Here is a 26,437-nt window from a genome sequence, read left to right on the forward strand (position 1 = left end):
TCACAGGGTTGATAAGTTCTGAATATCATCACTGGTTATATAAACATCTAAGCATGTCATGGATTTAAAAAAATGATGATAGAATTGTGATTTTATTACATTTGGTGCATTTATAATAATTAATTTTTAAATGTGGAGCTAATAAACTTGACATCTATACACAAATACACACACACACATCTCCTAAATTTTGATCAGAATGCTGAGATCAGAAAAGAGGAAAAAATATTGGGAGAGAGAATTTTATATATGAATTCATGAGTACAGATATATTTTGTATAAATAGCAATATAAGCAGAACTGTGCAAATCCTAATTTGGTAAGAAAGCATTGCTGTGAGCAGCAGGGAATAAAGCAATGGGAACAAATTTTATTCTTGAGTATACATGTTTCCTTGGGAAATGCTGTGATAAAAAGATCTAAGATTACTGCTCTCATGTCTGTTCTGTGATGTAGCTGTAACTACTTCCAGAGAATATTAGCTGTGATCACTTTGCTTTGTAAACTCTCTGTTAAAAATATTAAGACTCATTGCTTGTAAAAGGTATATCTATCCATACACTCCTTATGCATTTCCAGTGCTCTGTAAAAAAAAAAGGCAAACCAGATCTGTTCCAATTCTCCAAAACCAATAATGTTTAAATTATTATGTTGATTTTAATCTCAAACTGTGAGTTATTATACAGCTGATAAGTAAATCTTATCAGACTTCCATCTTATACCTCCTTTTTAAAAAAGCCTAACTATATACTATAATTAAAAAAATGAAAAACAGCACAAAACAAAGCATGCTAAAATTCCATGTGGAAAAGATAAGCAACCTCTGATTGGAATAACGCATGTTACCTTTTCTGGTTTTTCTCTTCGTAGAAGGAAAAAAAAATATTGCCTTAAATAGACCAAAGATAACATGTTATGAAGAGAGACCTTTTTTTAAAAAAACAACAACGATTTGCTCATTTTTTAAATGAACACAGTTGCAACTGCAGGCATGAAAACCCTCTTGATATCTTAAAATAAGAAATACTTGAAAAATTTCAAAGTTCTACAGAGTGGCTTTGGAATTACCAGTCAGGAATTTACATGATTTTACTGATAGTGGTGGGTATATTACATATGCAAATTTATTGTCTTCTGGGATGATAGGACAAAGACAAATGTTAGCAGTCAGGTTTATGGAATCAAACCCTACTCTTATCAAAGCATGAGAAATTACAAATTCCACCAAGCACAATGTTATTTTTCTAATGTTATCTCTGATCTATAATGAGAAGCAATCTAACGTATAGATTTTGCATTCAATAACCCTGTCAAAAACTACATCACACATCAAATGTTAATGGCGCTGGGGAGTTGGGGTGATTAATACCATAACAAATAGTATATATTACAAAATTTCTTTTGTTCTTTCCTCACAATGATGCATACAACCAGAATTTAACCTTTAAGGGTTAAAGAGTTTAATCAATGTCAATGTCTGATCTTCTGAAGGCAATAAAGAACAGACTGTCTAGCGATACCCAACAGAATATCACTTTGTCAAGCCACAAAGCGCCCAAAAGCTTGTCAAGTAAGTTACCAGAAACCTCTTTGTGGTTAGAACTCAGCTCCTTCCTGCTTGACCTATTATTTGATATTTGACCACTTGGTTGCAAGACACTTGCTCTTTCCAGCTGAAATGTCACTGGGGCATCTTGTCAGCTCCCCGACATCTTGGCCTGACATACAATTTTACTTTTGTGTGCTACAAGGCAGAAAATGCAGGGCAATGGCCTTGTTTTAAATTCTGTCAGCATCAAAGATGGGCGTCACTCTTGGGTCCTACCAACAACAACAACAACAAAGAAAAGGAGCTTATTTTGAAGGTCAGAGCAGCCATTACTTTAAAGTCTTGAAACTCGGACTAAATTTATTACCTGTGATGCTGGCTTGAGAACTGCCTTTATTAAAGCACATAAACACGTACTCTCCAAATCTCCCTACACCATTGTTTCTACTTCCTGATCAAATGCCGACTTGATAAAAAAAAGGCGGCCGTTAGGGACCGGATTCTGCACTTAACTTGTTCAAATGGGCAAGTGGTATCATGTAGCTTTACAAGGCGCAACCTGACCTTCTCACATTGACCAGGAGTGACATAATTGTGCAGGAGGAGAAGCAGTCACATCATTTCTGTTTTGCACAACCTGCTTAAAGTTTGCAACTAAATGCTTGTCTTCAGTTGAGCTGACAAGAGAGAAGAGAGGGCTCAGTGAACCATGGCAGGACTGCCATGAAATGACAGGAATCATTGGCATACATTTCAAATAGCTCTCTCAATCCTATTAAAGTATTGCAGCCCTGTTTTAAAATAGACAAGTATGAAACAACTTTGATAGATAGAGAATAAAATGGCTTATTGATTTTTTTTAAAGTCTGAGGAAAATTACCCCAAATGTGTCATTCCTTAACATTTAAAAATATATTACATAAAAATGAGCTACCACAGTAAATGAAAGTTTTTTAAAAAAATGACCCTTCTACTATGCTAGCCATGGGATATGTGGCATGTGTGAACATGGCCCCCTCCTTCCTCCCATGAAGAATGTAAAATTAACGCCATAGAAATGCATAGAGAACAAACTTCAATTCAAAGGCTAAAAATATCCTAATAAAATCGGACTTTAATTAATTCTCTTTCGGCTGCTTACAAAATGACTAGATTCTAGCATCCATTTGGCATTGCTCTTTTGGCAGACATGACATGCAGGTTTGAAGGAAAGGATGATGAAATTGGAGACCTATTATGTGCCAAGGTAAAAGGCAGATCATAATCTGATTCGGACTTCAGTGGCAAAAACCCTGGAAGACAGCCTTGATCTAGCTGGGGTAAAGAGCTTGACACAGTAAGGATGCTTGAAGCGTTTCGTGAATCCTGGGGAGGGAAAAGACAACAAAAACATTTTCCATTAATTAGTTCATAAAAACAGTAGTTATTATCTCTAGAATGTAGTCCTTGTTTAGCAATTGCCTCATTTAGCAATTGTTTGTAATTATGATGGTGATGAAAAATAACTTTACAATCAATCTTCACATTTATAACCTTATTGAGTTTGTAAAGCAAAGGAAAAATGAGGTGTGATGGTAAGCATGGACTGTGGTTTCATTTAATGACCAAATTCCTGGTCCCAATTGTGGTCAGTCAATGAGGACTACAGGAAATATGCATAACTTTAAGTCCCACTGATTTTAAAGGGGTGTAAGTATACTGTATGTATCTATTGACTCTGCCCATTAATAACAACTTCTAAAAGTGCAGTTGGTTCTTTGGCTTATATGATGCTTTGATGACATACTGTATGTTCTTTTTAAATATTTGAATATAGTTACAAAGTCTGCTGTCATGCACTGGTTTATCTGTACATCTGATTACCTGGGTTTCTTAAATTTAAAGTAAGTCTCATAAACAATAAATAAAAACAGAAGTGTTTTCTGTTTTGAAAAGGTATCAAGAAATGGTTGTGAGATTTAAATATTTACCAGTTTTACCCTTCTTTGTCTGGAGTATTTTAAAAGTTGTCAATAACCATCTTTTGCTTTTCATAAGGACAGTCCTGTATACTTAAGAGTCCATGCATAGTAAAAGAAATTACTTGCAAACTGAATTCCTGTTTAGAAATCTCTTGTAAAACTCAAGCAAATTTTCCAGATTGTATATTGATGCTCTTGGAATACATCAAGGGTTAAGTGACTTTAAAAAAAGCTGTATCCAACCTTACTGGCTCCATGGACTGGCAGCAGTGGCGGTGGCAGCAAGGGAGATGGTTTCCTATCCTAGCTCCTGCGAATGAAGCTGTGCGTACACGCCCACCACTTCCATGGACTAGTTCCCAAAGGGCAGTGGACCGGAACCAGTCTGCGGACCAGGGGTTGGGGACCCCTGCTTTAAAACATATAATCTCAAGACAAATATATACACAGAAGAATTTAAAACAGACCAGTCACAATGCACCATTGTTGAAATGACATGGCTTTGGTGGATTAAATAAATAAATAAAGTTGTTAGATATAAGGCTGTATTTGGAATTCTGCTACTGTGAATTCTGGGAGATTTTTAAAGAGATTTTTTTCCTTCCCATTCCCATTACTGTTACTGGGAAGAAGGGAAAATCAATGGCTCTATCTACCACATAGTTCAGCAATTTTCTTTGATGTTGGTTCTTTGATTTCCTGATATTACACAAGGTTATTTTGGAGCTGGGTGGAAGTTGGACCTTTAAGACCCACCTATATAGCAGCAATTTCAAAAGGTTACCGCCAGGAGATACTTTAAAAGTAGTCATACTTTCAGTTCTGCAATGATTAAAAAAAGAATTTATAGACAAAATAGAAACACGCAGTCTTCGGGACAGCTGGATTTTAGTCTAACAGTGCCTAGCTGTGCTACTCTCATCAAAGTCAGGTATTTGCACATTTGTCCCAAAGGTGCTTTCTCAGGAGGCAACTGGACTTTCTTGTTTTTTTTCTTTGAAGACGTTTTGCTTCTCCTCCAAGAAGTTTCTTCAGCTCCTTTGGGACAACCATGACCTGGATGACTGAGAATCTCTGCAGACTATTTGAACATTTATTATTTAAATCAGCAAGTTTTATGCATTTAGCTGAACACTTCAGCACAATATCAGAAAAACAATAAAAGAAAAAGATTGGGATGTCTTCATTTACTTTGAGTGAAGAATGAGCTTCTATACAAATGTGTGGTGTATTTTAAATGATGCTGCAGAACGGCAATGAAGCTAAATGTCTTGCTTAAGTAAACGACATCAATAAATAGTAGGAGCTAAAGGTCAGCTAAATGTGCATGTTTGCTGGCACTATTGTCTCTTCAAATCAACCTTGCTTATCCTGCGGGTTAAAGGACATTTTGGGGCTCACATTTTTTCCCTCCTCAAAAACTAGACCTTTTTTTTTTAAGAAACGAAAAAGGGAAGACCAGGAGGGAGTACTACAACAACAACAACAACAAAACCCCAACAACCTCAACAGTCCAAAGAAGGGGAGAGGTTAAACAAAAATCAGGTTTCCTTGGGGAGCCACGCTCAACAAAAGTATGAAACATAATGATTGGCAGCTAGTCAATAGAAATAGAAAAGGATTCAACGTTTGATAGAGATGGGGATGGTGTGGGGGTGGACGGAGAGGTGGCTAAGTTTCTATTCTATGGTCAGGTTGCTTCTCCTAAATTGCTCAGGTAGAATTAAAAAACATGGGATGGAGATCAGGGCTACTGTGACCTTGGCCATTATTAGCCCTCACTTTCTTTAATAAAGTGAAGTGGACTGGTGGAGGGTGCAATAAAATTGTTGCCTATATTGGAATAACTCAAGAAATCCATCTCTGGATTAAAGTGGATGATTTGTTTCCAGTATCCTTATTTTCCTTTGCTTTTTAATGCACTTAGATTAGTTGTAGAGAAGCATGCACCACTATCTGAAGGGTTAATATGCTGGGAGGGTTTTTACTTTTACTGAGACAATTGCTTTTACTGATAAATAGTCTCCAAGGATAATAGTAGAGCAAATACTGTAGACCAGCCCCTTTAACAAAAACAAAACAAAACAAAAGGCAGCCAAACCTATGTTGATTGCCTTATAAATGTAAATGAACGTCTAAGGTTCTTAAAAAGATTGCACGAAAAGGAGCACAGAGGGAAGGTTGTAAGCCACCTGGAGTCATCAGTGTGTGAGCTGAGCAGCCACATACATTTGTTTAATAAAATAAAATAAACTTGTTTTTAACTGATTCTTAAAAAGCTTCTTTGCATTTGCTGCCTACATTTCCAGCCATTGTATCCAAAGGCAATTTTAGGAGTTGGGTCTCAAGACATCCGGAAGAACCAGATTAAGAATGCTGGTACCTTATCTTGAATATTCCTTTGTTTTGCTTCTGTTCAGGTTGGGTACTGTGGCAGTATATCATTCTTGTTAAGCATCTGTTCAAGATCTAGGCATTTTGTTGTTTCACAGAGTAATAATACTTGTGGAAGCTCAGGTGAGGGATTCATTTGTGAAAGATCTGAAGAGGCAAAAGTTTTGCTGCCCAGATCGTAATCGGGATCTTTAATCACCAGGCTCCAGAACCCTTTACGGACATGTGTGTCTGTCTAGTGCCCTTCTGGCGGTCTAATTTTTGTCAGAGCCTTGGAGCCCGATGTAGATTCTCGCTTTGGAAGGAAGAAGGGAAGGGGGAGCGTGGAGCGAGAATGAAAGATGATATTTACATTCACTTTGCCAAACATTAGCATCTTTTTGTCCAATCATTTGAATTCAGAAGAGTTAGGAAAAAACAGCTTAGAGAACAAGGGTTGACACTCCAGTGTGAAATCTTAAGGTGCTGGAATGCAATGAGGGAGAAAGTGAGACCAAACCACATTTCAACTCCCTAACTGGGCTGCAGCATGCGTGAACTTTGTGACAGGTCTCTGTCTCTCAGCCACAGTTGAATAGCTCCTGCTGACACTCAGCTGTCAGATAGCATCCCCTTACTATGCCCCTAACATGCTCTACAGCTTCACCCAATTAACTTGCTTTCACTTGACATTGCAGCAAAGAGCTTCATAATAGGTGGTCAAGGTGCAACGGTGCCTGCTTGCCCTCTCCCTGTTCATAAACGGCGAGATGTTTAACTATCTTCCTTTTTTTTTTTGCCAGTTAGCTTAGAAGCAACATGACAGTGATGCACCGACTGAAGTGGGCAAGCAAAGCAGGGTAGCTTCAAAGCACATTGTTCGAGCTTCCTTGTAAAGGAAACTCTCTCTCTCTCTCTCTCTCTCTCTCTCCCCCTCCCTCTCTCTCTCTCTCTCTCACACACACACACGCACACACACACGCACACACACACGCGCACACACACCGCCCCAAAGCAGGAACTCTAAACCATCAGAAAGAATTTGATTATTAAAAATAAAGCTTAGAGGAAACTTTGCTGAAAATTAGAAAAAGACACAAGAGGATGGGGAGAAGGCTCAAAGTAATTATTTCCTATAGTAGTGTTTAAGTTTAGTTTTTTAAAAAAGATACATGTAATTTATATGTTTCTGTTCCAATCTTCTTACACTAGAGAAATCAGTAGGTATTTAAATAATGAATGTTATTATACATGCCATTGTAAGTCAAAAGAATAGGACTCTCTAAAATACATATCGAAGAAAGTAAATGTGGAACATAAAGGAAATATATAATATTCATTAATTTAAATGGCATCTCTTAAACAGATATTAGGATACTTAATTTTTTTTAATTGCCTGAATAATTCTCCCACTCTCCGCAACACACATATTTTTTAAAAAGAAAAATAAGAATCATGCAAATAATTGTGTATCTTATGTCATGAACAGCAGAGCCATGTATTAAGAAAGCTATAAAAGAATATATACCTAGGGCAGTATAATACACATCAGATTGTAGATGAACAACGCTTTCCGAAAGTTTTACCAGGGTAAGATCTTAAAAAGATTTTAGTAGCTGAATTTGGAGAGGGGAATAAGAACATTATAGTCAACCCAAATTATCATAATTGATCAGTTTGGATGCACACCGATCATCTCTATGCAACTTCCTGTGTAGCTATGTTTCTTTATATAGTGAAGATACCCATTTTCCACACAGTTCTTCTGAAATAGTTTTTTTTAAAAGACCTATTATTTATTTATCAAATTTATATGGCTAATCTATCTCACAAAAGTGGTTCTATTACATCCAACCTTCCAAAACAAACTTAAGTATCAGGTGTGTGTGCAAAACTAAGTAGATCCAAATTTATAGCTTAGTTCCTTTAGAAAATTCTAATTCTAGTCAATGAACTACATAAGTGGGTTCTGAATTGCAGACATATTCAAAACATCTTTCTATCCCTGCTGTGTACTATCTATAAGTTATCATTCTATGCTCACAAGCCAAAATATCTAGTTTCTTTATTAAAATTAGCTATATTTAATACTTCATAACAGAACTTTGGCATCCAGAGAAATGGGGAGTGCTCAATTGGAATGTTTTCTCTGGTGAAAAGAAACAATAGCACTTACAGTGAATCTTTGATAAACTGCTATGGTACTTAGGACAATCTTTTTTTGATGTGATGACTATATGAGATTTATTCTGAAATCAGAATACATTATCTTGGATTTCAGATAATCTTCCTGATACCTCTGAGGTTCTGAATGTAATGTTTAAATTGACTATGGCATTCACCCATTGCTTTTTTTTTAATGTGCCTTGCATTTTGTTGCATAAAGAAATTAAAATATTTAGCCTTGTTTTCCAATCAATCAGATATCATGCTACATTCTGCCACAGAAACAGCAAGCACTCCACTTTTTATTAGACTGTAAATGTCTGATCCAGTGGTGGGATTCAGATTGTTTTATTACCGGTTCTGTAGGCATGGCTTGGTGGGCGTGGCAGGGCTAGGATAGGCATGGGAAGGATACTGTAAAATCTTCATTCCCGCCCAACTCCAGAGGAAGGATACTGCAAAATCCCCATTCCCTCTTGATCAGCTGGGACTCGGGAGGCAGAGAATAGATGGGGGTAAGGCCAGTGAGAGGTGGTATTTACTGGTTCTCTGAACTACTCAAAATTTCTGCTACCAGTTCTCTAGCTGTGTGAAGTAGAATGTTGTCAGGAAGTAAAGCTGGATGCATTCAAACATCTTTTAGCCTGGTTCGGATTTTACACATATTATATTTTGGATAAGTATAACAGTATTGACCTTGATCCAGCTTTTTCCTGGTATAAGTGGTCCAAAGGGAAATAAACAAACGAACAAACAAGTCAAACAATAAACCACCAGAAAATCCTACACATTTCACGCTTATAAAACCTGAAATCAGCCAGAAAAGTACATATATTTTTTAAAAAAAAAAAATCTTGCACGGGGAGGAAAGGATTCATCATTGTTGACATAGGAATAGCCAAGAGGCAAAAAGGTCACACTTTAGACTCAATGTCAGTTTATGTTTAATATGCATAAAAGCTTTAAATGTGCTAACTGAGCAAGAAACCAAGCTTCATCAGTTCTAAACTTGAATATGGGTGAGTTAAGGTTGCAGCTTCTACTGGTCCTGGTGTCATTCATATCTATGGTTATACTTTCATTTTGCACCTATATGACAATAACTAATAAGCCAAGAAAAACAATGTGTACACTCAGTCACTACAGACAACTCTCTAAGGACAAGAAGAGTATTTTTCTCCCTGATATTGTCATATCAACCAAACTCTCCTAAACAAGTAGAAATCAATATTTCCTACTTTCCAAAAGCTTGCTAAGTATTATGTTTTAAAAAGGAATTAATGGACTGTTGTCCTTTGGTACAAATGTACACTCTCTTCAGAATATTCATGAGGGGAGAACTTTTTTTTTAAAAAAAAAAACCAGATAGAGTTCCAGGAAACACATCTTATTGATTTATATTTACATTGAATTTATTACGGTTATAATATACTTTTCTTTTAAGGAGCTTGAAGAGGCTTACATGACTCTTTGTGTGCCTGTAACTCGAACCTCACAACCATCTTGGGTGGTATGTCAGGTTGAGAAATGTGACTGGCTGAGAGGAACTCTGGACTCATGCCTTCTAGGTCTCAGGTCAGCATCTAGTCCTGGGTCCTCAGCATAACGCCTGGGAGTGGCGATGTTTCCACAACACATTGCTTGGCTCCTGCCAACTTTCTTGCCTCACCCAGTTTCACATTTTAAAGCTCTTTTCAATTAAAAACTGAATGAAAAGTTAGCATGTTATAAAGCCAAAGCATGCCCTGAAGCTCCAATAATCTCCCATAAACCCTTGAGAAATTCTTACAAAGTAACTAAAGGTGAATGACTGCAACACAGTCCTTAGTTTGCCTTCTAGTATCTAAGTATTTTGTGAGTGGATACACTAACCATTTTGTGAGCATGTCTATGATCTACTCCATATATCCTACTCATCCCCACCTATGGGGGAATCCCAGCTCAAAACATTTTATATAAGAAAGAGCTGTGTGGAAACTTATTTACAATACTATGTTATGCCTGCATGTACAGAATAGACTTTAGGTTCAGATCACCCATGTAAAGGAGAAAGGATAGAACTAGAGCCAAGCAATGTGTCTGGCAGATGTTTTTGACATGTAGCATGGCCACACCTGCTTAGTATTATGCAGCCAAGACACTGCCATGGAGTTTGACTGGACAAATGGATCACCCTTACCAACAACAGGGGAAACATAGTAAAAATTGAAATCAAGATGCTATATGGAAATAACATCAAACGCCTGGATGAAGAAGATTGCTACAAACATTGATAGTCATCACTTAATAACCGTTGCTTAATGTTGTTCAAAATTACAGCAAAAGTACTGTCTAAGAGCTAGCAAGTTGAAAAAAGACACAGGGGGACTAATTCTGTCAGCACAAGACCAAGCCTTTAAAAAATGCATACAAGGTCAGAATTAAGAAGACAGCAATAGAAAGCAAATACTGCCTCTGTAAAGAATCTGAAGAAACAGTGGACCACCTGCTTAGCTGCTTCAAAAAGATCACACAAACGGACCACAAACAATAACCAGGCCAAGTAGCAATAATGGCACATAGGAATATCTGCAAGAAATACCACTTGCCTGTAAGCAAGAACTGGTGGGATGACAAAAGAGACCAAGTAATATAAAATGACAAAACCAGAGTGTTCTGGGACTTTAGAATTCAAACAGTCAAGCATCTGCCACACAACACCTGGACTTAACAATTGTTGATATGAAAGACAAAACATTTTGGATACTGAACATCACTGACAGACAAATAGAAATAAAATGACTGTGGCAAAAGGGAGCAAAGATAATACCAACTGTAATAGGTGCTTTGGGTGCAACCCCCCCCAAAAAAAATCTGGAACATCCCTTAAACATTATTAGCATTGACAAAATCACCTTCAGTCAATTGCAAAAGGCAGCTTTACTTGGAAAGCTTACATCCTGCAATGATACCTTTAATACCATCAAACAACAACATCTGCCTTGGAAAGGACTTGATAGATTAAGATGACCAGACATCCTGATTTCAGCGGGACAATCATGCTTTATAACAATTTGTCCCGTGTTCAGGGCTGTTTTTAAAAAGTCCCAATTTTCTGGCTTCATGTTGAAAGCCCAGTGGATTTGCTTAAGAAATCCTAACCGGGGCAAGACAAAAGACACTCTGTCTAATCCCTCTCTCTGTCTCAGTTCTTTCATTGAAGATATTAAAAAATTAAAGCAACAAAACGGACACCCTCCACGCCCCTTTTACCTCATTTTATAAGAAAAAATGACCAAGTACCATAGAGCTGCAGGAAACACTTGGCTAGAGAGGTCGCGAGTGTTACTTCCTGGATTTTCCAGAGGGGAGGGGCACGGAGGTTGTTGTGTGGGGAAAATATGGTGGCTTTGAAAAATATTTCCCTGACTAATTTCACCATTTCAATTTGCTCAGTTCTTTGTATTAACATCTACATCATTCTGGGTTGACTTGGAGTGCAAGCCTGCTGGTAAGTAAACTGGGTTTTTTTCTTTTATTTTTTTAAATGTATTTTAAAATAATATTTTATTTATTGTGCATAGGATTTTTTAAAATTCTGTGTGGATTCTTTTTTTAAATTGTCTTAGACTATTTTTAAAAAGATTCTATTCAAAATAAATTGAAGTGAAACCATGTTTAAAAATTCTATGCACAATACTTTGAAATATATTGTGCGTAGAAAGAATAGTTTGAAATGTTTTACTTCAATTTATTCTGTGTGGATTCTTTTTTTAAATTGTCTTAGGCTATTTAAAAAAAGATTCTAGTCAAAATACAAAATACCAGCTGCAGTTATTCACTTAAGAACTGTGGCAAGAAAGGTGGTATAATGGACTTAGTGACCAAAGTTACAATGGCATTGAAAAAAGTGACTGATGACCATTTTTCACACTTAGCGACCATTTTCACACTTAGCAACCGTTGCAGCATCCTCATGGTCACATGATCAAAATTTTGATGTTTGGCAACAGATTCGTATTTATGATGGTTTCAGTGTTCTGGGGTCATATAATCACCTTTTGACAAATGGGGAAACCAGATTCACTTATGTTACTAACTTATCAGCTGCAGTTATTCACTTAAGAACTGTGGCAAGAAAGATGGTATAGTGACCAAAGTTACAATGGCATTGAAAAAAGTGACTGATTACCATTTTTCACACTTAGTGACCATTTTCACACTTAGCGACCATTGCAGCATCCTCATGGTCACGTGATCAAAATTTTGATGTTTGGCAACAGTTACAATTTATATTTGTAAATTGTAGTTATGTTGAAATAAAAAAAATATTACAATACTATTTTTGCGTTGTATGAAAATTTTTCTTGCTCCGTATAAAATTTTTAATCAAGTCCCCCCCCCCCGGTCAAAGGTGTCCCTCTTTACCAATCTAAAAATCTGGTCACCTTATGATAGATGGATAAAAATGCCAAATTCAATCTAAACGTCTGACTGACTGCACCAACCAAAGTAATGGGAGTAATAATTTCATACCACTAGCTAAAGTTCACGATGTGATGTACACTTTTTTTCAACACAACAAACAATGCATGAACAAGCATCTAATGCTAAAACTTAAACCAAATGAAATCACAGGAAGGTATTTCTTTCCAGCTAATAAAGGAAAAGAGAGAGAAAGAGACAGACAAAGAGACAGAGATCCCAAATCTTAGATATGTCTCTTCTGGGGATCAACCTTCTTGATTCTCTCATGTTGCTGCCTGGTCCTCTTAACTGGCATTGTCTGATAGATTGCCAAGTGTGCTAACCATCTCAACTAGAGGCCACTTTATTCTATGCTTAGATTTTAGTGAGACCTCTCTGCTCATGGATTTCAGCACTTTACTCCACTCTAAATTCAAGTTGAGACATTCCTCATGTTGAAATCTCCAAGGGCAGACCAATCTCTGGCATATTAAAATAGTTTCAGTCAAAGTGGTACCAACTGAACAGAGGCAGACCCTGTACTGGAAATGGCTGAAGGTGGTGTGCCAGCCAGAGCAGAGTTGAGGCATTTGTGGCCAGAGCTGACATTTGGCATCTAACCATAAAGTCTAGTCCAAAACAATTCTGAGGTGATACCTTTAATGAAATCATTTGAAATTCCTTCTGATTATTTGGATGAATCTGCAACATTTCTATCTGATCTAGACTGGGATGGAAGGCCATTTGTACAGCCACAAATATGTATACACCAAGAGATAACAGTTGAATATTGATCCTGTGTATACATTTATTCCCTTATACAAAAACATGCCAATTAGCAGTACGGTCAAGGAATAGTGAAATTCAAAGCTTTCTCTTGGGCTGTGGAATGTAAAGTGGCCTTTACACATCTACATATTGTTACTGAAGAATCTCAGAAAGTAGTACTTTTACAAATATGAGGAATGCTTGGTTTTATACGCAGCTGCTTTGTTGAAGCGTAAGGGATGGGGGGGGGGGAGGAAAAGTCAAAGTAGCATTAGCATGAATAGGCACCTCGGATTCCCTTGATTCAGGTGTCACCTGAGTAGAAAAACTCAATATAAGTTTTTTTAAAACCTCTTTCCAAAAGTCTCAGTTGATTCATAACCTCAGAACAAATCTGCCATCCTTTTGTGTTTAACCCACAGTTTAACACTGAATAATGGATGTTCTTTATCTTGAAATAGTTTCTTCAAAAGGAAGGAGGAAATACCTAAGTAAAAGTGCCCGACTTTGGAAAGAAGTAAATGTATCTACTTTTGTATAGAATTGTTCTTTTCTTCTGCAAAGCCTGTTCAATTATATTCTGAGTTCTATTCTTTGTAAAAAAAAAAAAAAAAAAAAAACTTTCTCCCCAAGGTTAAGCATCCTGATCTAGTTTTCAAGGCAGCAGCCGCAAGCTTTTCCACTCTTCCTGCTGCAATTCAAGTGGTATTGTTGAAACTTTGTCTAACAATGGTTCTGATACTGTCACTTGGAAACAAACGGGAGGAAGGCAGATCGAGGAAAGAATGTATAATGAATGAAAACAGAAAATTAAGTTACTGTTGTTGCATGCCTGTTAATTGTACCACATATTGTTCCTTTTATATACCAAAGTTGACTTGACTAAAGTTAGACCTCTGTGGGCTGAAAATAACTTTCCTTTCAAGCAGTATTTTTGTATTTCTCCCTCCCCCCTGCTGCCCCATTTCATTGGACGATTCAGCCCAATCTACAAAATGCTAAGGATTCCTGCAGAATCTTAGCATGACAACTGGTGATCTGGTTCCAGACAACTTGATATCGGCTAGAATCACATATTGATGCTACAATAGTCCTTGACTAATAATGATTTTTTAGTGACCCTTCAAAGTTACAAAGGCACTGAAAAAAGTAACTTAAAATGGTCCTCTTATGTACAACCATTACAGCATTTCCACAGTCACATGCTTAAAATTCAGGCACTTGGCAAAGATCTATGACAGTGATGGTGAACCTTTTTTGGCTCCTGTGCCAAAAGCAGGGGGAGCACAGGGGGGTCGTGCACCAGCGTGCCACACCCATAATGCTATGCGCACGACACCCCACCCCACCCGCTTTTGCTGCAAGTTTTTTGCCCTCCCCAGGCTCCAGAGGCTTTCTAGGAGCCTGGAGAGGGTGAAAACAGCCTCCCCCATCCCTCCCGGATGCCCTCCGGAGGCCACAGGAGCTTCCTCGAATCATCCGGAGGGCGAAAAATGGACCTACGGAGAACCCAGAAGTTTGGAAATGGTGACTTCTGGTTTGTCCGTAGGGCCGATTTTCGATCTCCGGAGCCCTCATGGGCCTCCAGGAGGCTTCCCTGACAGCTCTGGAGGCCAAAAACCAGCCCTCTGAGCAAATTCAGGGAAGCATCCTGAAGGCTCTGGCGGGTGAAAAACAGTTGTACGAGCAAACTGGAAGTCCATTCCTGAACTTTCGGTTTGCCCCTAGGGCTGGTTTTTCAGGGAAGCCTCCGGAGGGCAAAAAACAGCCTCAAAATAAAGCCGAAGTCAGCTGGCCAGCGCATGCATGCGTGCCATAGGTTCGCCATCACAGTCTATGACAATTCGCCATGGTCCACTTACTGGTCAACTCACCATGGTCAATTCACTGCAGGACAAGAGTTACACTAATATCAAATATGGTGGAATAGAATCATTACAGAAAGGATGCAAAAGAAGGGACAGAATGAAATGTGAATGGCAAAAATTAAAATAATTTTTATTCATTTTAAATAATTAAATAGAACCGTTCAATTGTCCCACAATAGGTTGTCTTGTGGTGAGTTGGCCCTGGTGAGTTGTCCTGCATTAAGTTGCCCATGCTGAGATTTTAGATGATGAAAAAGTTGCCTGGGAAAACCTGGTTTTAAAGGGTAACCTACAGTGTTTAAAAATATTGTTAAGGACTGAGTGTAATTTCAAATTTTCCACTGGAATAAAGTATGCGTATCAACATATTTAAATGAATGGCCTAATCCCTCCTACTCTTCCACAAAATAAATTAAAGGTATCTTACCCTGCTGAAGCAAAGGAAAGTTAAACTTGTGAGATTTGAAACTAGCCATTTTCCCATAGTGCAAACATGACAATTTTATTTCCTGAAACTGCCAATGAAACTGTCAAGAAAATTAGATATCATAAAATTATCCTATTAAACCAACGCACTGGATATCCACTAAAAAGCAGTTAAATCAATTAAAATTACATTATTATGTCACATCAGAGCAACTGTTCAAAAACTTTATTTTAAAATCCCGCACACACAAGTCTCCTCACCCCATACCAAAAAACCACAAAAGTGTCTTCCTTTGGGTAACTCTTCTACCTTGACTAAAAAAAATATGCTCAAGGTAGTATGCAACTTTTCTAGTGCAAAGTTAGAGAATGGTGGCTTCGGTCCAAGGCTGGCAAGTAACAGCTGATGTGCTCTGGAATCTGGAGCCCTAAATCAACATTGTTTTCACAGCTGTAATTAAACCACCTAATCAGAAGCACATTTTGATGGTACCGTTTCTGGAAGCCAGACACTGATTTTTTTTCGCTCAGAGCACAGTGGCATGTAAGAAGTCCTTATTTAATTTCTGTGTGTATACATTTCAAGAGGCGGGGGGGGGGGAGGAATGCCCTTCCCCCAAAGGAAAATGGAAAAGAGCCTTTAACTGTTGGAAAGAAGCAGCTTTATGCGTTCCGGCCTTCATTAACTCTACGACCCACTCTCCTTCGGCTCTCGGCCGAGTCCCCATCCCTCGAGAGGCAGCTGCACACAGTGAGAATAAGGACTTTTGCCAAAATCAACAGATGAGCAGGTCTGAACTGGCTCTCTGTGTGTTCCAACTGTAAATTGTGCTATGATGATTAGAGAACTCCAACGCAGGATGTTGACTCTTAAAACTGTCCAGAGAAAATAAGTTTGGAGTTACTTACTTTTAAATTCAGGATGATGATAATGGTGATGACGACGATAATAATTATGATGATGATGATGATTGCAATGATAATTCTAAAAAGATGCATTTTGTCATTTGGTGCACAAAGTACTATCTATGACAAGAGTCTTCTAATATGAATTCTGAAATAATCATTCATATTTTTATACATATATGCAGAGATTCAGACAATGATTTAACAGGCCCTGAAAGCATTCCTACCAATAGACCCATCTTCCTTAAATGTTTTTTCAAGAGAGCAATGAGTCTTGCCCTTCAATTGTCACAATAGACAATTGAAAGAAAAACATGCATCTTACCATCTGTTAAAGAAAATAACTGTGAGATCTTCAAAATTTAGAAACTGGTTACCGCTTCTAATGCTTAAAATATGTTGTTTGAATTAAACAACCACTGAATTATCATCTCATTCAAGTGGATTTAGTAACTTTAATATAAACTTTCAACCTCTGAGGCCATAATAAGGCTATCAGTAGGAAGGCCACAGTCATTGTGGTCTGATTACATTTAGTTCTGCATTTTAATTGCACATGGATTCCATTAAACTTTCTTTTTGCCTTTTAGGCAACATTTAAATCAAATTACTATAATTTCCAATAGCTTGACAAGGTAAAAGTTCACATGCTTAGCATATTCTGCTTTTTAAAATGTTTTCTATAGAAAAGGAAATATTGTGTATACAAATCAAGGATGCAGATATATTATCTGATTATACTACTTTGTTTTTTCAACTTTCGAAGTGGTAGCCCTATTGTGGCATTTTAACAATTACATGTAATATATTAAGAGATTAAGAAGTATGATGCAGGCATACAACATTTATCTAAGGTATATTTGCATTGTACGCCTTTCTTTGTCCAACTTTTTGATTTGGTGCAGATCCTCCTGGTCACCATTGCTGTAGAAAATTTTACTACATAGCAAGTTTTTGTAGATAACTGTTCTATCATTTGTGACAATGTTTTATAGCAATTCACATTATGTCAGGAAAATTCTTCCACAAGAAGGATGCACTTTCTACTTAGTTTCTTGCTTCCAGATGAAGATGAGACTATTATCCAGATGAAGATGAGACTATTATCTCTAACCATAAAATATGTAATTGGAGGCTACCAGGTTGAAAAGAGGAGGAGGAGGAGGAGGAGGAGGAGGAGGAGGAGGAGGAGGAGGAAGAGGAAGAAATAATAATAATAATCTTTTCCTTAGGGAATAATTCTAATATTTATCTGAATCTAAATCAATTGGAACTAATGTCTATCCAAATTGTTTTAAATTACAGGATTATATAATTTTTATTTAGAATAATTAGTTTGGTGGTAAACATAGAAAGGTCCTGTTTGAATATTAAATACGGAGTGTACTTTTAAGCATGGAGCCGGTTGCTATTTCTAGTCATTATATAAATCCCTATCTTTATGAATAAATCCATCATCTATTAAATTGTTGTGGGTTTTTTAGTACCTGGAGAAAATTTAGATTTACATGCACAGAACATATCTATACAATCATATCTGAAGCATTTAATTACAGAACTCTCACACCATACAGGTCTTGACTGACTAATCTTGTCTTTAAGCAACAACTCAAGTGGCCCTATCCAACTGCTTCAAAATAGTTGCAGAACCAGAAAATATTCTGCAGAGCTGCAGATCATTTTTCTACAACAGTAAGCAAAAGCAACTAGTCTCTTGTCCTATGTATTATAAAGTCATCCAGATCTGGATATTCTATGAAGGTTTGGACATGAATACCAAAGAAAGAGATGCAAAGTTAGTTGATGAATCCAAAACAGACAACTCCATCATACCATCAACTGTTATCTGTTTCTGATAAAACTGAAATGAAGATTGTATAGGATATTGCTTCAGAAGTATAAGAAGCTGTAGACCAAGAATACCAAGCACTATACACCATGTTGCAGCATCTTGGAGGATGTACATATAGCATCAATGATAATCTTAGCAATACTTGTGGGATGTTTGCATATATTACTGTTAAGTCTATTTTCCATAATCAGTAAAATATTCATACAAATATTCCAACCCTGAACACAAAAGTGAAGAGAACAAATGGTCCATTAACCATGGCTGGATTTCATCCAATCCAGGACTGGTGTGACCAGATATTTATACTACAGAAATTATGGAAGAATGAATCCAAGGACATGAGTGAGTCATAATATTCATTCATTTTGCAGTTGCCTCTAATCCACTCTTTGGAAAACACTTGCCACTACAGATTACCAAGTAAGGCATATGGTTCCTACAGCACACTTGTGACGGGTCAATCAGCAGTGGTCACATCAAAGGTGAACTATCAAAAAACATTTGAAATCTGCATGCAATCTGGGAATGCCAAGGAAGTGCCTTCTCCCTGCTGCTATTCAACTTTGCAGTAGATGCCATCATGAGAAAGGTTTTTGCAAACGGATGTGTGAATTTGACTAAGGACAATTCATCGATGAGCTCTTGAATGCAAGTGACATCATTTCTGTTGATCATGAAGTGGAAGCCATCTCAACGGGATACAACCCAGCGATCTGGGACTAGTCAGTGTGGGAAAACAATGACTTAGTCATTATTTATTTAGACTGATTAGACTGATGACTTTTTAGTGGTCATACAGCTAAAAGGAGTAAAATTAGAACAATTCATGTTTAAAAATATTTTTATTAAAAGTTTAATTACAGTAGTAAAAAATACAAACTAAAAAAATAACTAAAAAAGAAAATAAAAAGGTGCAAAAAAAGCAAAGAAGAAAAAAGGAAAAAAAAACTTTAAGAAAGCAATTCCCCACCCTGATCATGACAAGTATAAGAATTTCATTATCTCTTCCTCCGTTCAATTATAGATATAAAACTCATAACTTGTCTCTTAGCTATACATAGACCCAATAAGTAACATATTCTCTAATGCAGGTATCAGTCAAAAGTCCAGACAATTACATTAAAGAGGGGTGATTTCCCCTTTAAAGAGAATAAGATCACAAATATTTCCTACTTGAGGTGGAAAGACAATTAGATAGGGAAGCCAATTTAAATGTTATCAGATTAGAATACATAATGTAACTGTAGAGAAAATGTTTTAACTCAATGTTAATTGTTAGCAAATTCAATGTACAACATTTTTCCAGTCCAGAGGTCAGCAAGTCCCCAAATAATCACCCAAAATAACATGTCCCATTTCAACTGTGATCAAATAAACTGACCTTGTGTTCCCTCTTTTTACATAGAATAATCTTGTTTTTTAATCCAGTTAGATGATTGTTGATCTTTGTTTTGTATTTCTTCAATACATTAAAGAGCCTCTCTTGTTAGTCCAACAAAAAGAAATGATTCCAACTGTTCTCTCGGTTTATCATTTTTATTTCTTCTTAATTTTTAAAATCTCATCCATTTTTTTTTCCATCTAGTAGCAAATTCTTATTTATGTTCTTTTGGACACACTTTGTTGCACATCTTTTCTGTAACATTTTTTTTCTGGGAATAGATAGTTCCCAAGAAAACCCAACAGAACTGACATTATTGATTCAAAGTCCCATTACTGTTTCTCAAAAATGTCTCCGAATGCCATAAGTTATACCTTGTTATATTTCCAATATCAAAAACAGTTTTTCTTTCCCACAAAAATGTATTTATTCCTTAAAAGTACTTTCAAAGGCATAATATTCAAAATCCAATATACCGACATTTTCTGAGCTCATAATCCATTTAAAACTTTCTGTATTCAAAACCTTGTCCTTTCTCATTCAGAAATAGAGCCATTCTTTTGAACAGTAGCTTCTTTCAAGAAGCTTAAGAACTAGAAGGTGGGCTTGCTTTACACACCCTCAATTTTCTCCTATTGACTGAATAATTTTATTACCTGCATTTGCCTAGATCCTTTATTTGTCTTTATATTTTGGATTAAACTTTGCTTTGTAGATTCTGATTTTACTTGTTGCTAATCTAACTAATGAATTCTACACTGTTCACCTACTTTGCTGCAAATTTTAGACCCTTTGCCAGAAAAAAATCACACTACATGCACAACATAGTTGAAAACAACATTTCCAGGAAGGAACTTTTACATTTGAATGCTGGGAAAATACAGTGTCTCACAATCACAACTGTCTGGAAGACATATGTCAGGACTCCTTCAACAGATGAGTAAGAACTGTGTTCGCTCTACTTACAATGATCTGGAAAGACCCACAGATGTTATTTTTTGGACTTATTTCCAAAGATGAAAATATTCTCAGGCGATTCTACACTGTCTATCTAAAAGTTTACTGACTCATGTCATTTCTACTCCACTCCTTGCTTAACATGCGGTATTTCAACACAAAGACCTATCACGGAAACAAATGAAGTATCACACACAAAACCACATAAATGCATTCATGACAGAAACATACATTGGATAACAGCATCAATGAATACGTTCATCCAAAAACAACAACTCTTGGTATTTTCTGTGGAAGATGACAGCCCAACTCTTTCTCCAGCTGTTATCTCACTTGCAGCCTCCCTTGGGGATCATTATTCTTTCTCCCGCCTTCATCTGAAGCCATATGTCCTCCTGACCTTAGCAAATTTCCATCTCTGTGGATTCATGTGATTCCTCCATCTCTTCAGGTTCTCTCACTCTAAGCCATTCCCCCAATTCTTCTATTTCCCCTTTTCTTCTACAATCTAAATTCCGAAGGACTGAGTAACTATTGGGACATTCTCCCAATATACTTGCCTGGTTCTACAGCCAGGTGGGCTCCTTCTAATTGCTTAAAGGTTTCAATATTTTGCTTATTCTCTTTATAAGCAGATATTTATAAAATTGCCCAGAATTTACAATAAAGCCCATTATCTGGTGTCAATAGCAGGAGTAAAACAAAGAGGAAGCAAGACTTTATAAAGAATGAGGATTAGGATCACAGTGTTTTTTGAGCTCTGAATGAATTACATTTATCCTCAAGAGAACAACACTTAAGACATGACAAGTGAATCTTCTCTAGATAAAGTAACCTTATTATGCAGATAGCCAATATCTAATTTCATCCGGAAAGTTTACTGCTTCTTATTTCTAGGATAAGATGATTATATGCAAATATTTAGCTACCGCAGTCAAACATTTCTGCATCTTTTCTATCCACTCTTTTTTATTATTATTCAGAATTTCTAAACAATTGCATATATTGTAAGTATGCATTCAAATTTGCAGAAAGATATTGTATTTATTTATGAATTTATTCTACCATGAAAAGATTGTGTCAAGTTCTGTTCACTTCACCGAAACATAATTTTGCATGCAACTGTAGTGCTACAAAAGCTTTCTGAATCTAACAGCAATTCTCTGAACTGAACTTAAGAAAAGCTAATGACGCTCGGCTATTAAAATGGACATCCAGGATACCTTAGATTTATAGAATGTCTTTTTTAAGATAATAGTGGACATTTCTACTGCATTTGAAAGCCCATCTGTCCATTCAGTTTTACAAGACTCTGAACCTCCCCTTCACAGTACTGGCACTATTCATAACTTCAGTTGAGTAGCAGTCAATCGCTTACTTGAAAGCACATGAAGAGTTAAACAAAACAGAACTAGAGGAGTAATTCCTATCAATGTATGTCTTGTTGTTTTATTTATGTATTTATTTACTGGGCTTATATTGCCGCTCCAATCAAAACTGAGTATTCTATTTACCCAAATATGGTTGAAGGGGAGAGTATATTCTGTATTTTCTCCTGGAGTTCAAGGCAATGTTGCCTTGTGGAAATATGGGTGGCAAATAAATTTAATAAAAATAAATAAATATATTCAGCACTCCTGCCTTTCACCTTTTTTTCCTTATTATTCTGAAAAATATATTGGGCTGAGAGATAAAAGTATAGTCCAGTGGCACTCAGCTTCCATAATTGACAGTAGATCTTGAATATAGGTCCTCTACATCAAAACAAGGCCACCAAGCCCAAGCTTTCCCTTGAAGGTAAGCAAGGAGTCTAGGGTTAGATCCAAATAAATGATCTGTTGCATTAGGATTTTTCAGTACTTCTGGGAGATAAAGAACTTAGAAAGATAATATGGCTACAGAAGGTCAAAAGATCTCAATTCAGCACAGTTCACATTAAAACACCCAAATCACCAGTCTTACTCTCCAAAATTTTATTTGTCATTCATTTGTTTTAGATGTCCAAAATCTTGTTTTACGGGGCTTTTCATCTTCTTAACTTCTTTCATCTCCTCTTTCATCTTTAGAAGTCTTTCATTCTTATTTCCCCAAAAGCTCTCATGATTCAGCCATCTTATTGCCCTGTTGCTCAAACATGAAGTTTCTTTCTCTGCAGGTTGTTCTAGAGATCCTCCACTCCACTCCATCCTTGGCGCTTTTCCGTGGTTGCCATTATATTATAATCCTCCCACCCCAAAAGTGTCTCAAATAAGGAAAAAAGAAAAGGCAAGGTTTCCCTCCTTTCCCCCCTCTTTTATCTTTACATGCTCTTAATACTTTTGTCTCAATATTCCATGGTTAGTTCACATCACAATCTGGCTAATGTTACTTTTATCTTTTGCTTTGCAAACTCCACCATTGTTTGTAGTCTTTAATAGTAAACCAAAAAACTTTCCCACAAAAGTCTGGTTCTTTTGTCTAGCTTAATTTCAGTTGGTTCAAAAATGTTTTCATGAAAAAAATATTTCAAAAGAATTATCTACTTTATTTTAACTTTCTAATATTTTCTCTTCAATAAGCTTTTTGCCAAAAGATTTTAAGTGTTTAAACCTTTTTTTCTTCATTCCTTTATAATCCTTTATAAACCAGAAAAATAATAACTGACTAAGAGGAATTGTCTTGTCCTGCTGCTCTGAAAATCTCTATTTAGCTGTAAAGTAGTTACATCCAAAAGTAGTTAAAATGAGGCTCATGGGAACCTTATGTTCATATAGGTTGTATTATGGCTGTGAACTTTATTCCAATCCCTCAATTTGCAACTGCTATCTCCTCATGAGGAACAGCTGCCCAGCATGCAAGTGGGAGATCTCATGATTTCTTCCTTCTCCAGAGAGGCAAAAAGTTGTTGCCTGGTGGCTGATGTCCACTGCAATGCTATCCCCATTCTTTCAAAGACATCTAGTTTGCCATAAATCTTCCCCAGAAGCTAAGATCCAAATAATTTCTTTTTCTTTCTTTCTTTCTTTCTTTCTTTCTTTCTTTCTTTCTTTCTTTCTTTCTTTCTTTCTCTCTCTTTCTTTCTTTCTTTCTTTCTTTCTTCTTTTCTTTCTTTCAACTTTATTCAAAGTACTGTCCACCAAAGAAAATCAACTCCCTTGATAAATACTGATAGTACCAAGAAAACCCGAATCAAAGAAGTAACCCACTGAAGCAGGGGTGAAATCCAGCAGGTTCTGACAGGTCTGGAGAACCGGTAACGGAATTTTTGAGTAGTTTGGAGAATTACCGGCAAATACCATGGGGAGTGGGAATGGAGATTTTGCATTATCCTTCCCCTGGAGTGGAGTGGGGTGGGAATGGAGATTTTGCATTATCCTTCCCCTGCCATGCCCACCAAGAACTGGTGGAAAAATGAATTTCACCATTGCACTGAAGTTATAATAAATATGTGAATACAGCAAGGTAACTAAAACACTTTTTTAAAAACTTAAAGGGTTGGATTTAATTTGATTGAATTAGATTAAGATCCTAATCCTAATCCTGATCCTAAACTGTGTACCTACATTGCATGTAATTTGTCCTGGTTCACATTTATGATGGCACCCTAACTTTCTTCCTCCTATCAAAATAATGGTGTTGCATTTGCTGCATTTGCACAAAATGGTAAGATGTTAAAAAGTAAGCAGCGTGCTGCAGCACTCTGCTCTGAATACTACCCCGGCTCCTCCTTTCTAAACTTTGAAGAAGCAGGGTAGGAATAGTATTGATGCTTTTGGATTTTGGTATTGGAGAAGATTCCTGACAACAACATTGACAGATAAAAAAACAAATGAACAAACCAACCCAGACTTCTCACTGGAGGCACAAATAAGCAGACTCAAATTATCCTACTTTGGACACATTGTGCAAAGAGGTAGTTCTCTGGAGAAGTCTCTAAAACTGATAAAGATAAGAAGAGAATGGCCAGCAGCAGGGTTCATGGACTCAGTTACAGTGGCAATGAGTGCATCATTGGAAGATCTGAAAGACCAGGATGGGAACAGATCACGGTAGAGAAAATCTATCTAGAGTGTCACTAAAACCTGGCAACAAATTGATGGCATATAATCAAGCAAGCAATCCTCCTCTAAATGGACCTAACTGATAAAGCCAGATAGCTTCAATTGAAAACTCTTGTCTTGTTATTCTTAACAAAAACCAGAATCAGTAACTACAAGTATGTCAAAAGTGTGTCCTAGTGGTCTGTCCAAACATGGTTATCATGTCTTAAGCTATGATCAATTAAATGAAACCATGCCATTTAAATAAGTGGAACCCACAGCAGACAACAAAGCAAAATCTGGAAACATAAACTGAGGATGTTTGTGTACTTCACTCAGTCTACATTCAGGACATTGGCGGTTAGGATCATTGTTCTATCTCAAAACCATCTTGTATCCTGGGGAGCAACGTAATATTATAAAGCCATGATTCTAAGATTTAAACAGATGGGAAACAAACAGATAAATAACTCCTGCATCAAGACTCACCTGTTTTACATCTGGAAGCTCAAATTACGACGTACAGTAGGATTTCAATTTTGACTAGAAAAGATAAAAAATAAAAATGTTCCTCATTAGGCTTGAAAGCAGAAGAGGCTATGGACAGGAAGGGCAGGGCCATCAAAGCTGTTCTGCCGAGACAGAGACTAGTACTATACTAACTCATAGTTTGTCTATAGCTGGACCTCTCTTAAGCAGATCTTCAGTTCTTCCTCCTCATGTTTTAGTCCTTTGCACCTGTTGCAAGCCAAGGAGCCATTTAAAGCACAGAAGAAAATCAAATCACACAGTAATGAAGAAAACAAGCCTGGATGTTGTGGCATGCAATAGTCTTAGACACAAGGAAATGGAAAACAAAAGTCAGGTGTACTGAATATTCTTTACATGCACCTCATTCTTCTTCTAGTTGCTCCTATTTTTTATATGCATTTATGATGGTTCCTTTATATGCATTTATGATGGCTACATATAAATATCTGCTTAGGGATGCCTGAGCCTGTACTCCAAACTAACTAAACAAAAAATAAACTGAACATAGGTAAACCCTCCAGTTTTGGAGTTAGCAGCTTGTAGGTTGAAAAGAGTGGAGGACACAAAAGGACAGTTCTCCCCATTGAGACAATAAAAATACATTAGTGTATTTGAAAGAGAAGAAAATTCAAGGTGATTATTCCCAAGGTGTGAGAGAACTTTTTCATCCAGAAAGTTTTGACTTTGCTTGATTGGTTGCTGAAAAGAGTAGTAGTCTTAGCCTTGTCTTTTGTTCCTCAAGAAAATGATGCACCACAAGATAATATAAGCTTTCTCCTTTCCTCTTAAACCATTCTAACTCCAATGGTTTCTTCTCCCATTCAAATTAAAAGTGAGCACATGGCTGGTTCTGTTTCAACTTTCTGTCCCTACAGGCAATTGGAGAAACTAAGTGACAAGACAAAAGAGCACAGAAGAAGCTTACTGAGAGATTGGCTTGCACATTATTAAAGCAGCTGAAAAGCAGATACAGAAGAAATGGACAAACAGCAATAAACTTATACAGACATAAGTTCAATAGTCAGTTGTTTCTGGAAAAATGAATATAAGCATAGCACTGGAGTGTTGGAATGGAAAGACGAAAATGGTGGATAGTGAATTGGCACGGTTTATCTTGATGAGATTGATTAGTTATATTTACTGAATTATTAACTATGAGAACTTTAAAAAACTTTTGCTTTCATTTGTAGATTAACCCCAAACTTGCCACGTTATAACAGCTCAGAAAAGCAAT

At 36.8% G+C, this 26,437-nt stretch overlaps 1 protein-coding gene across 2 annotated transcripts in view; it reads right to left on the minus strand.

The window, feature by feature from the left end:
• Positions 1 to 740: 740 nt before the first annotated feature.
• The window catches only part of CCDC171 (coiled-coil domain containing 171), a 186,626-nt gene continuing 160,929 nt past the window's right edge, over positions 741 to 26,437 (minus strand). The window contains exons 25-26 of one of the 2 annotated variants that reach the window (XM_032214661.1): positions 25,162 to 25,215; positions 2,834 to 2,914 (exon numbers count right to left, since the gene is read on the minus strand). In XM_032214661.1, the coding sequence (XP_032070552.1) occupies positions 25,186 to 25,215 (30 nt within the window). In that variant the 3' untranslated portion in view covers positions 2,834 to 2,914; positions 25,162 to 25,185. Of the gene's footprint in view, positions 2,915 to 25,161; positions 25,216 to 26,437 lie in introns of both variants that reach the window. The other variant, XM_032214660.1, reaches the window with a different exon arrangement.

Source organism: Thamnophis elegans, chromosome 3 (genome assembly GCF_009769535.1).
Source record: "Thamnophis elegans isolate rThaEle1 chromosome 3, rThaEle1.pri, whole genome shotgun sequence".
NCBI classification, from domain to species: Eukaryota; Metazoa; Chordata; class Lepidosauria; order Squamata; family Colubridae; genus Thamnophis; species Thamnophis elegans.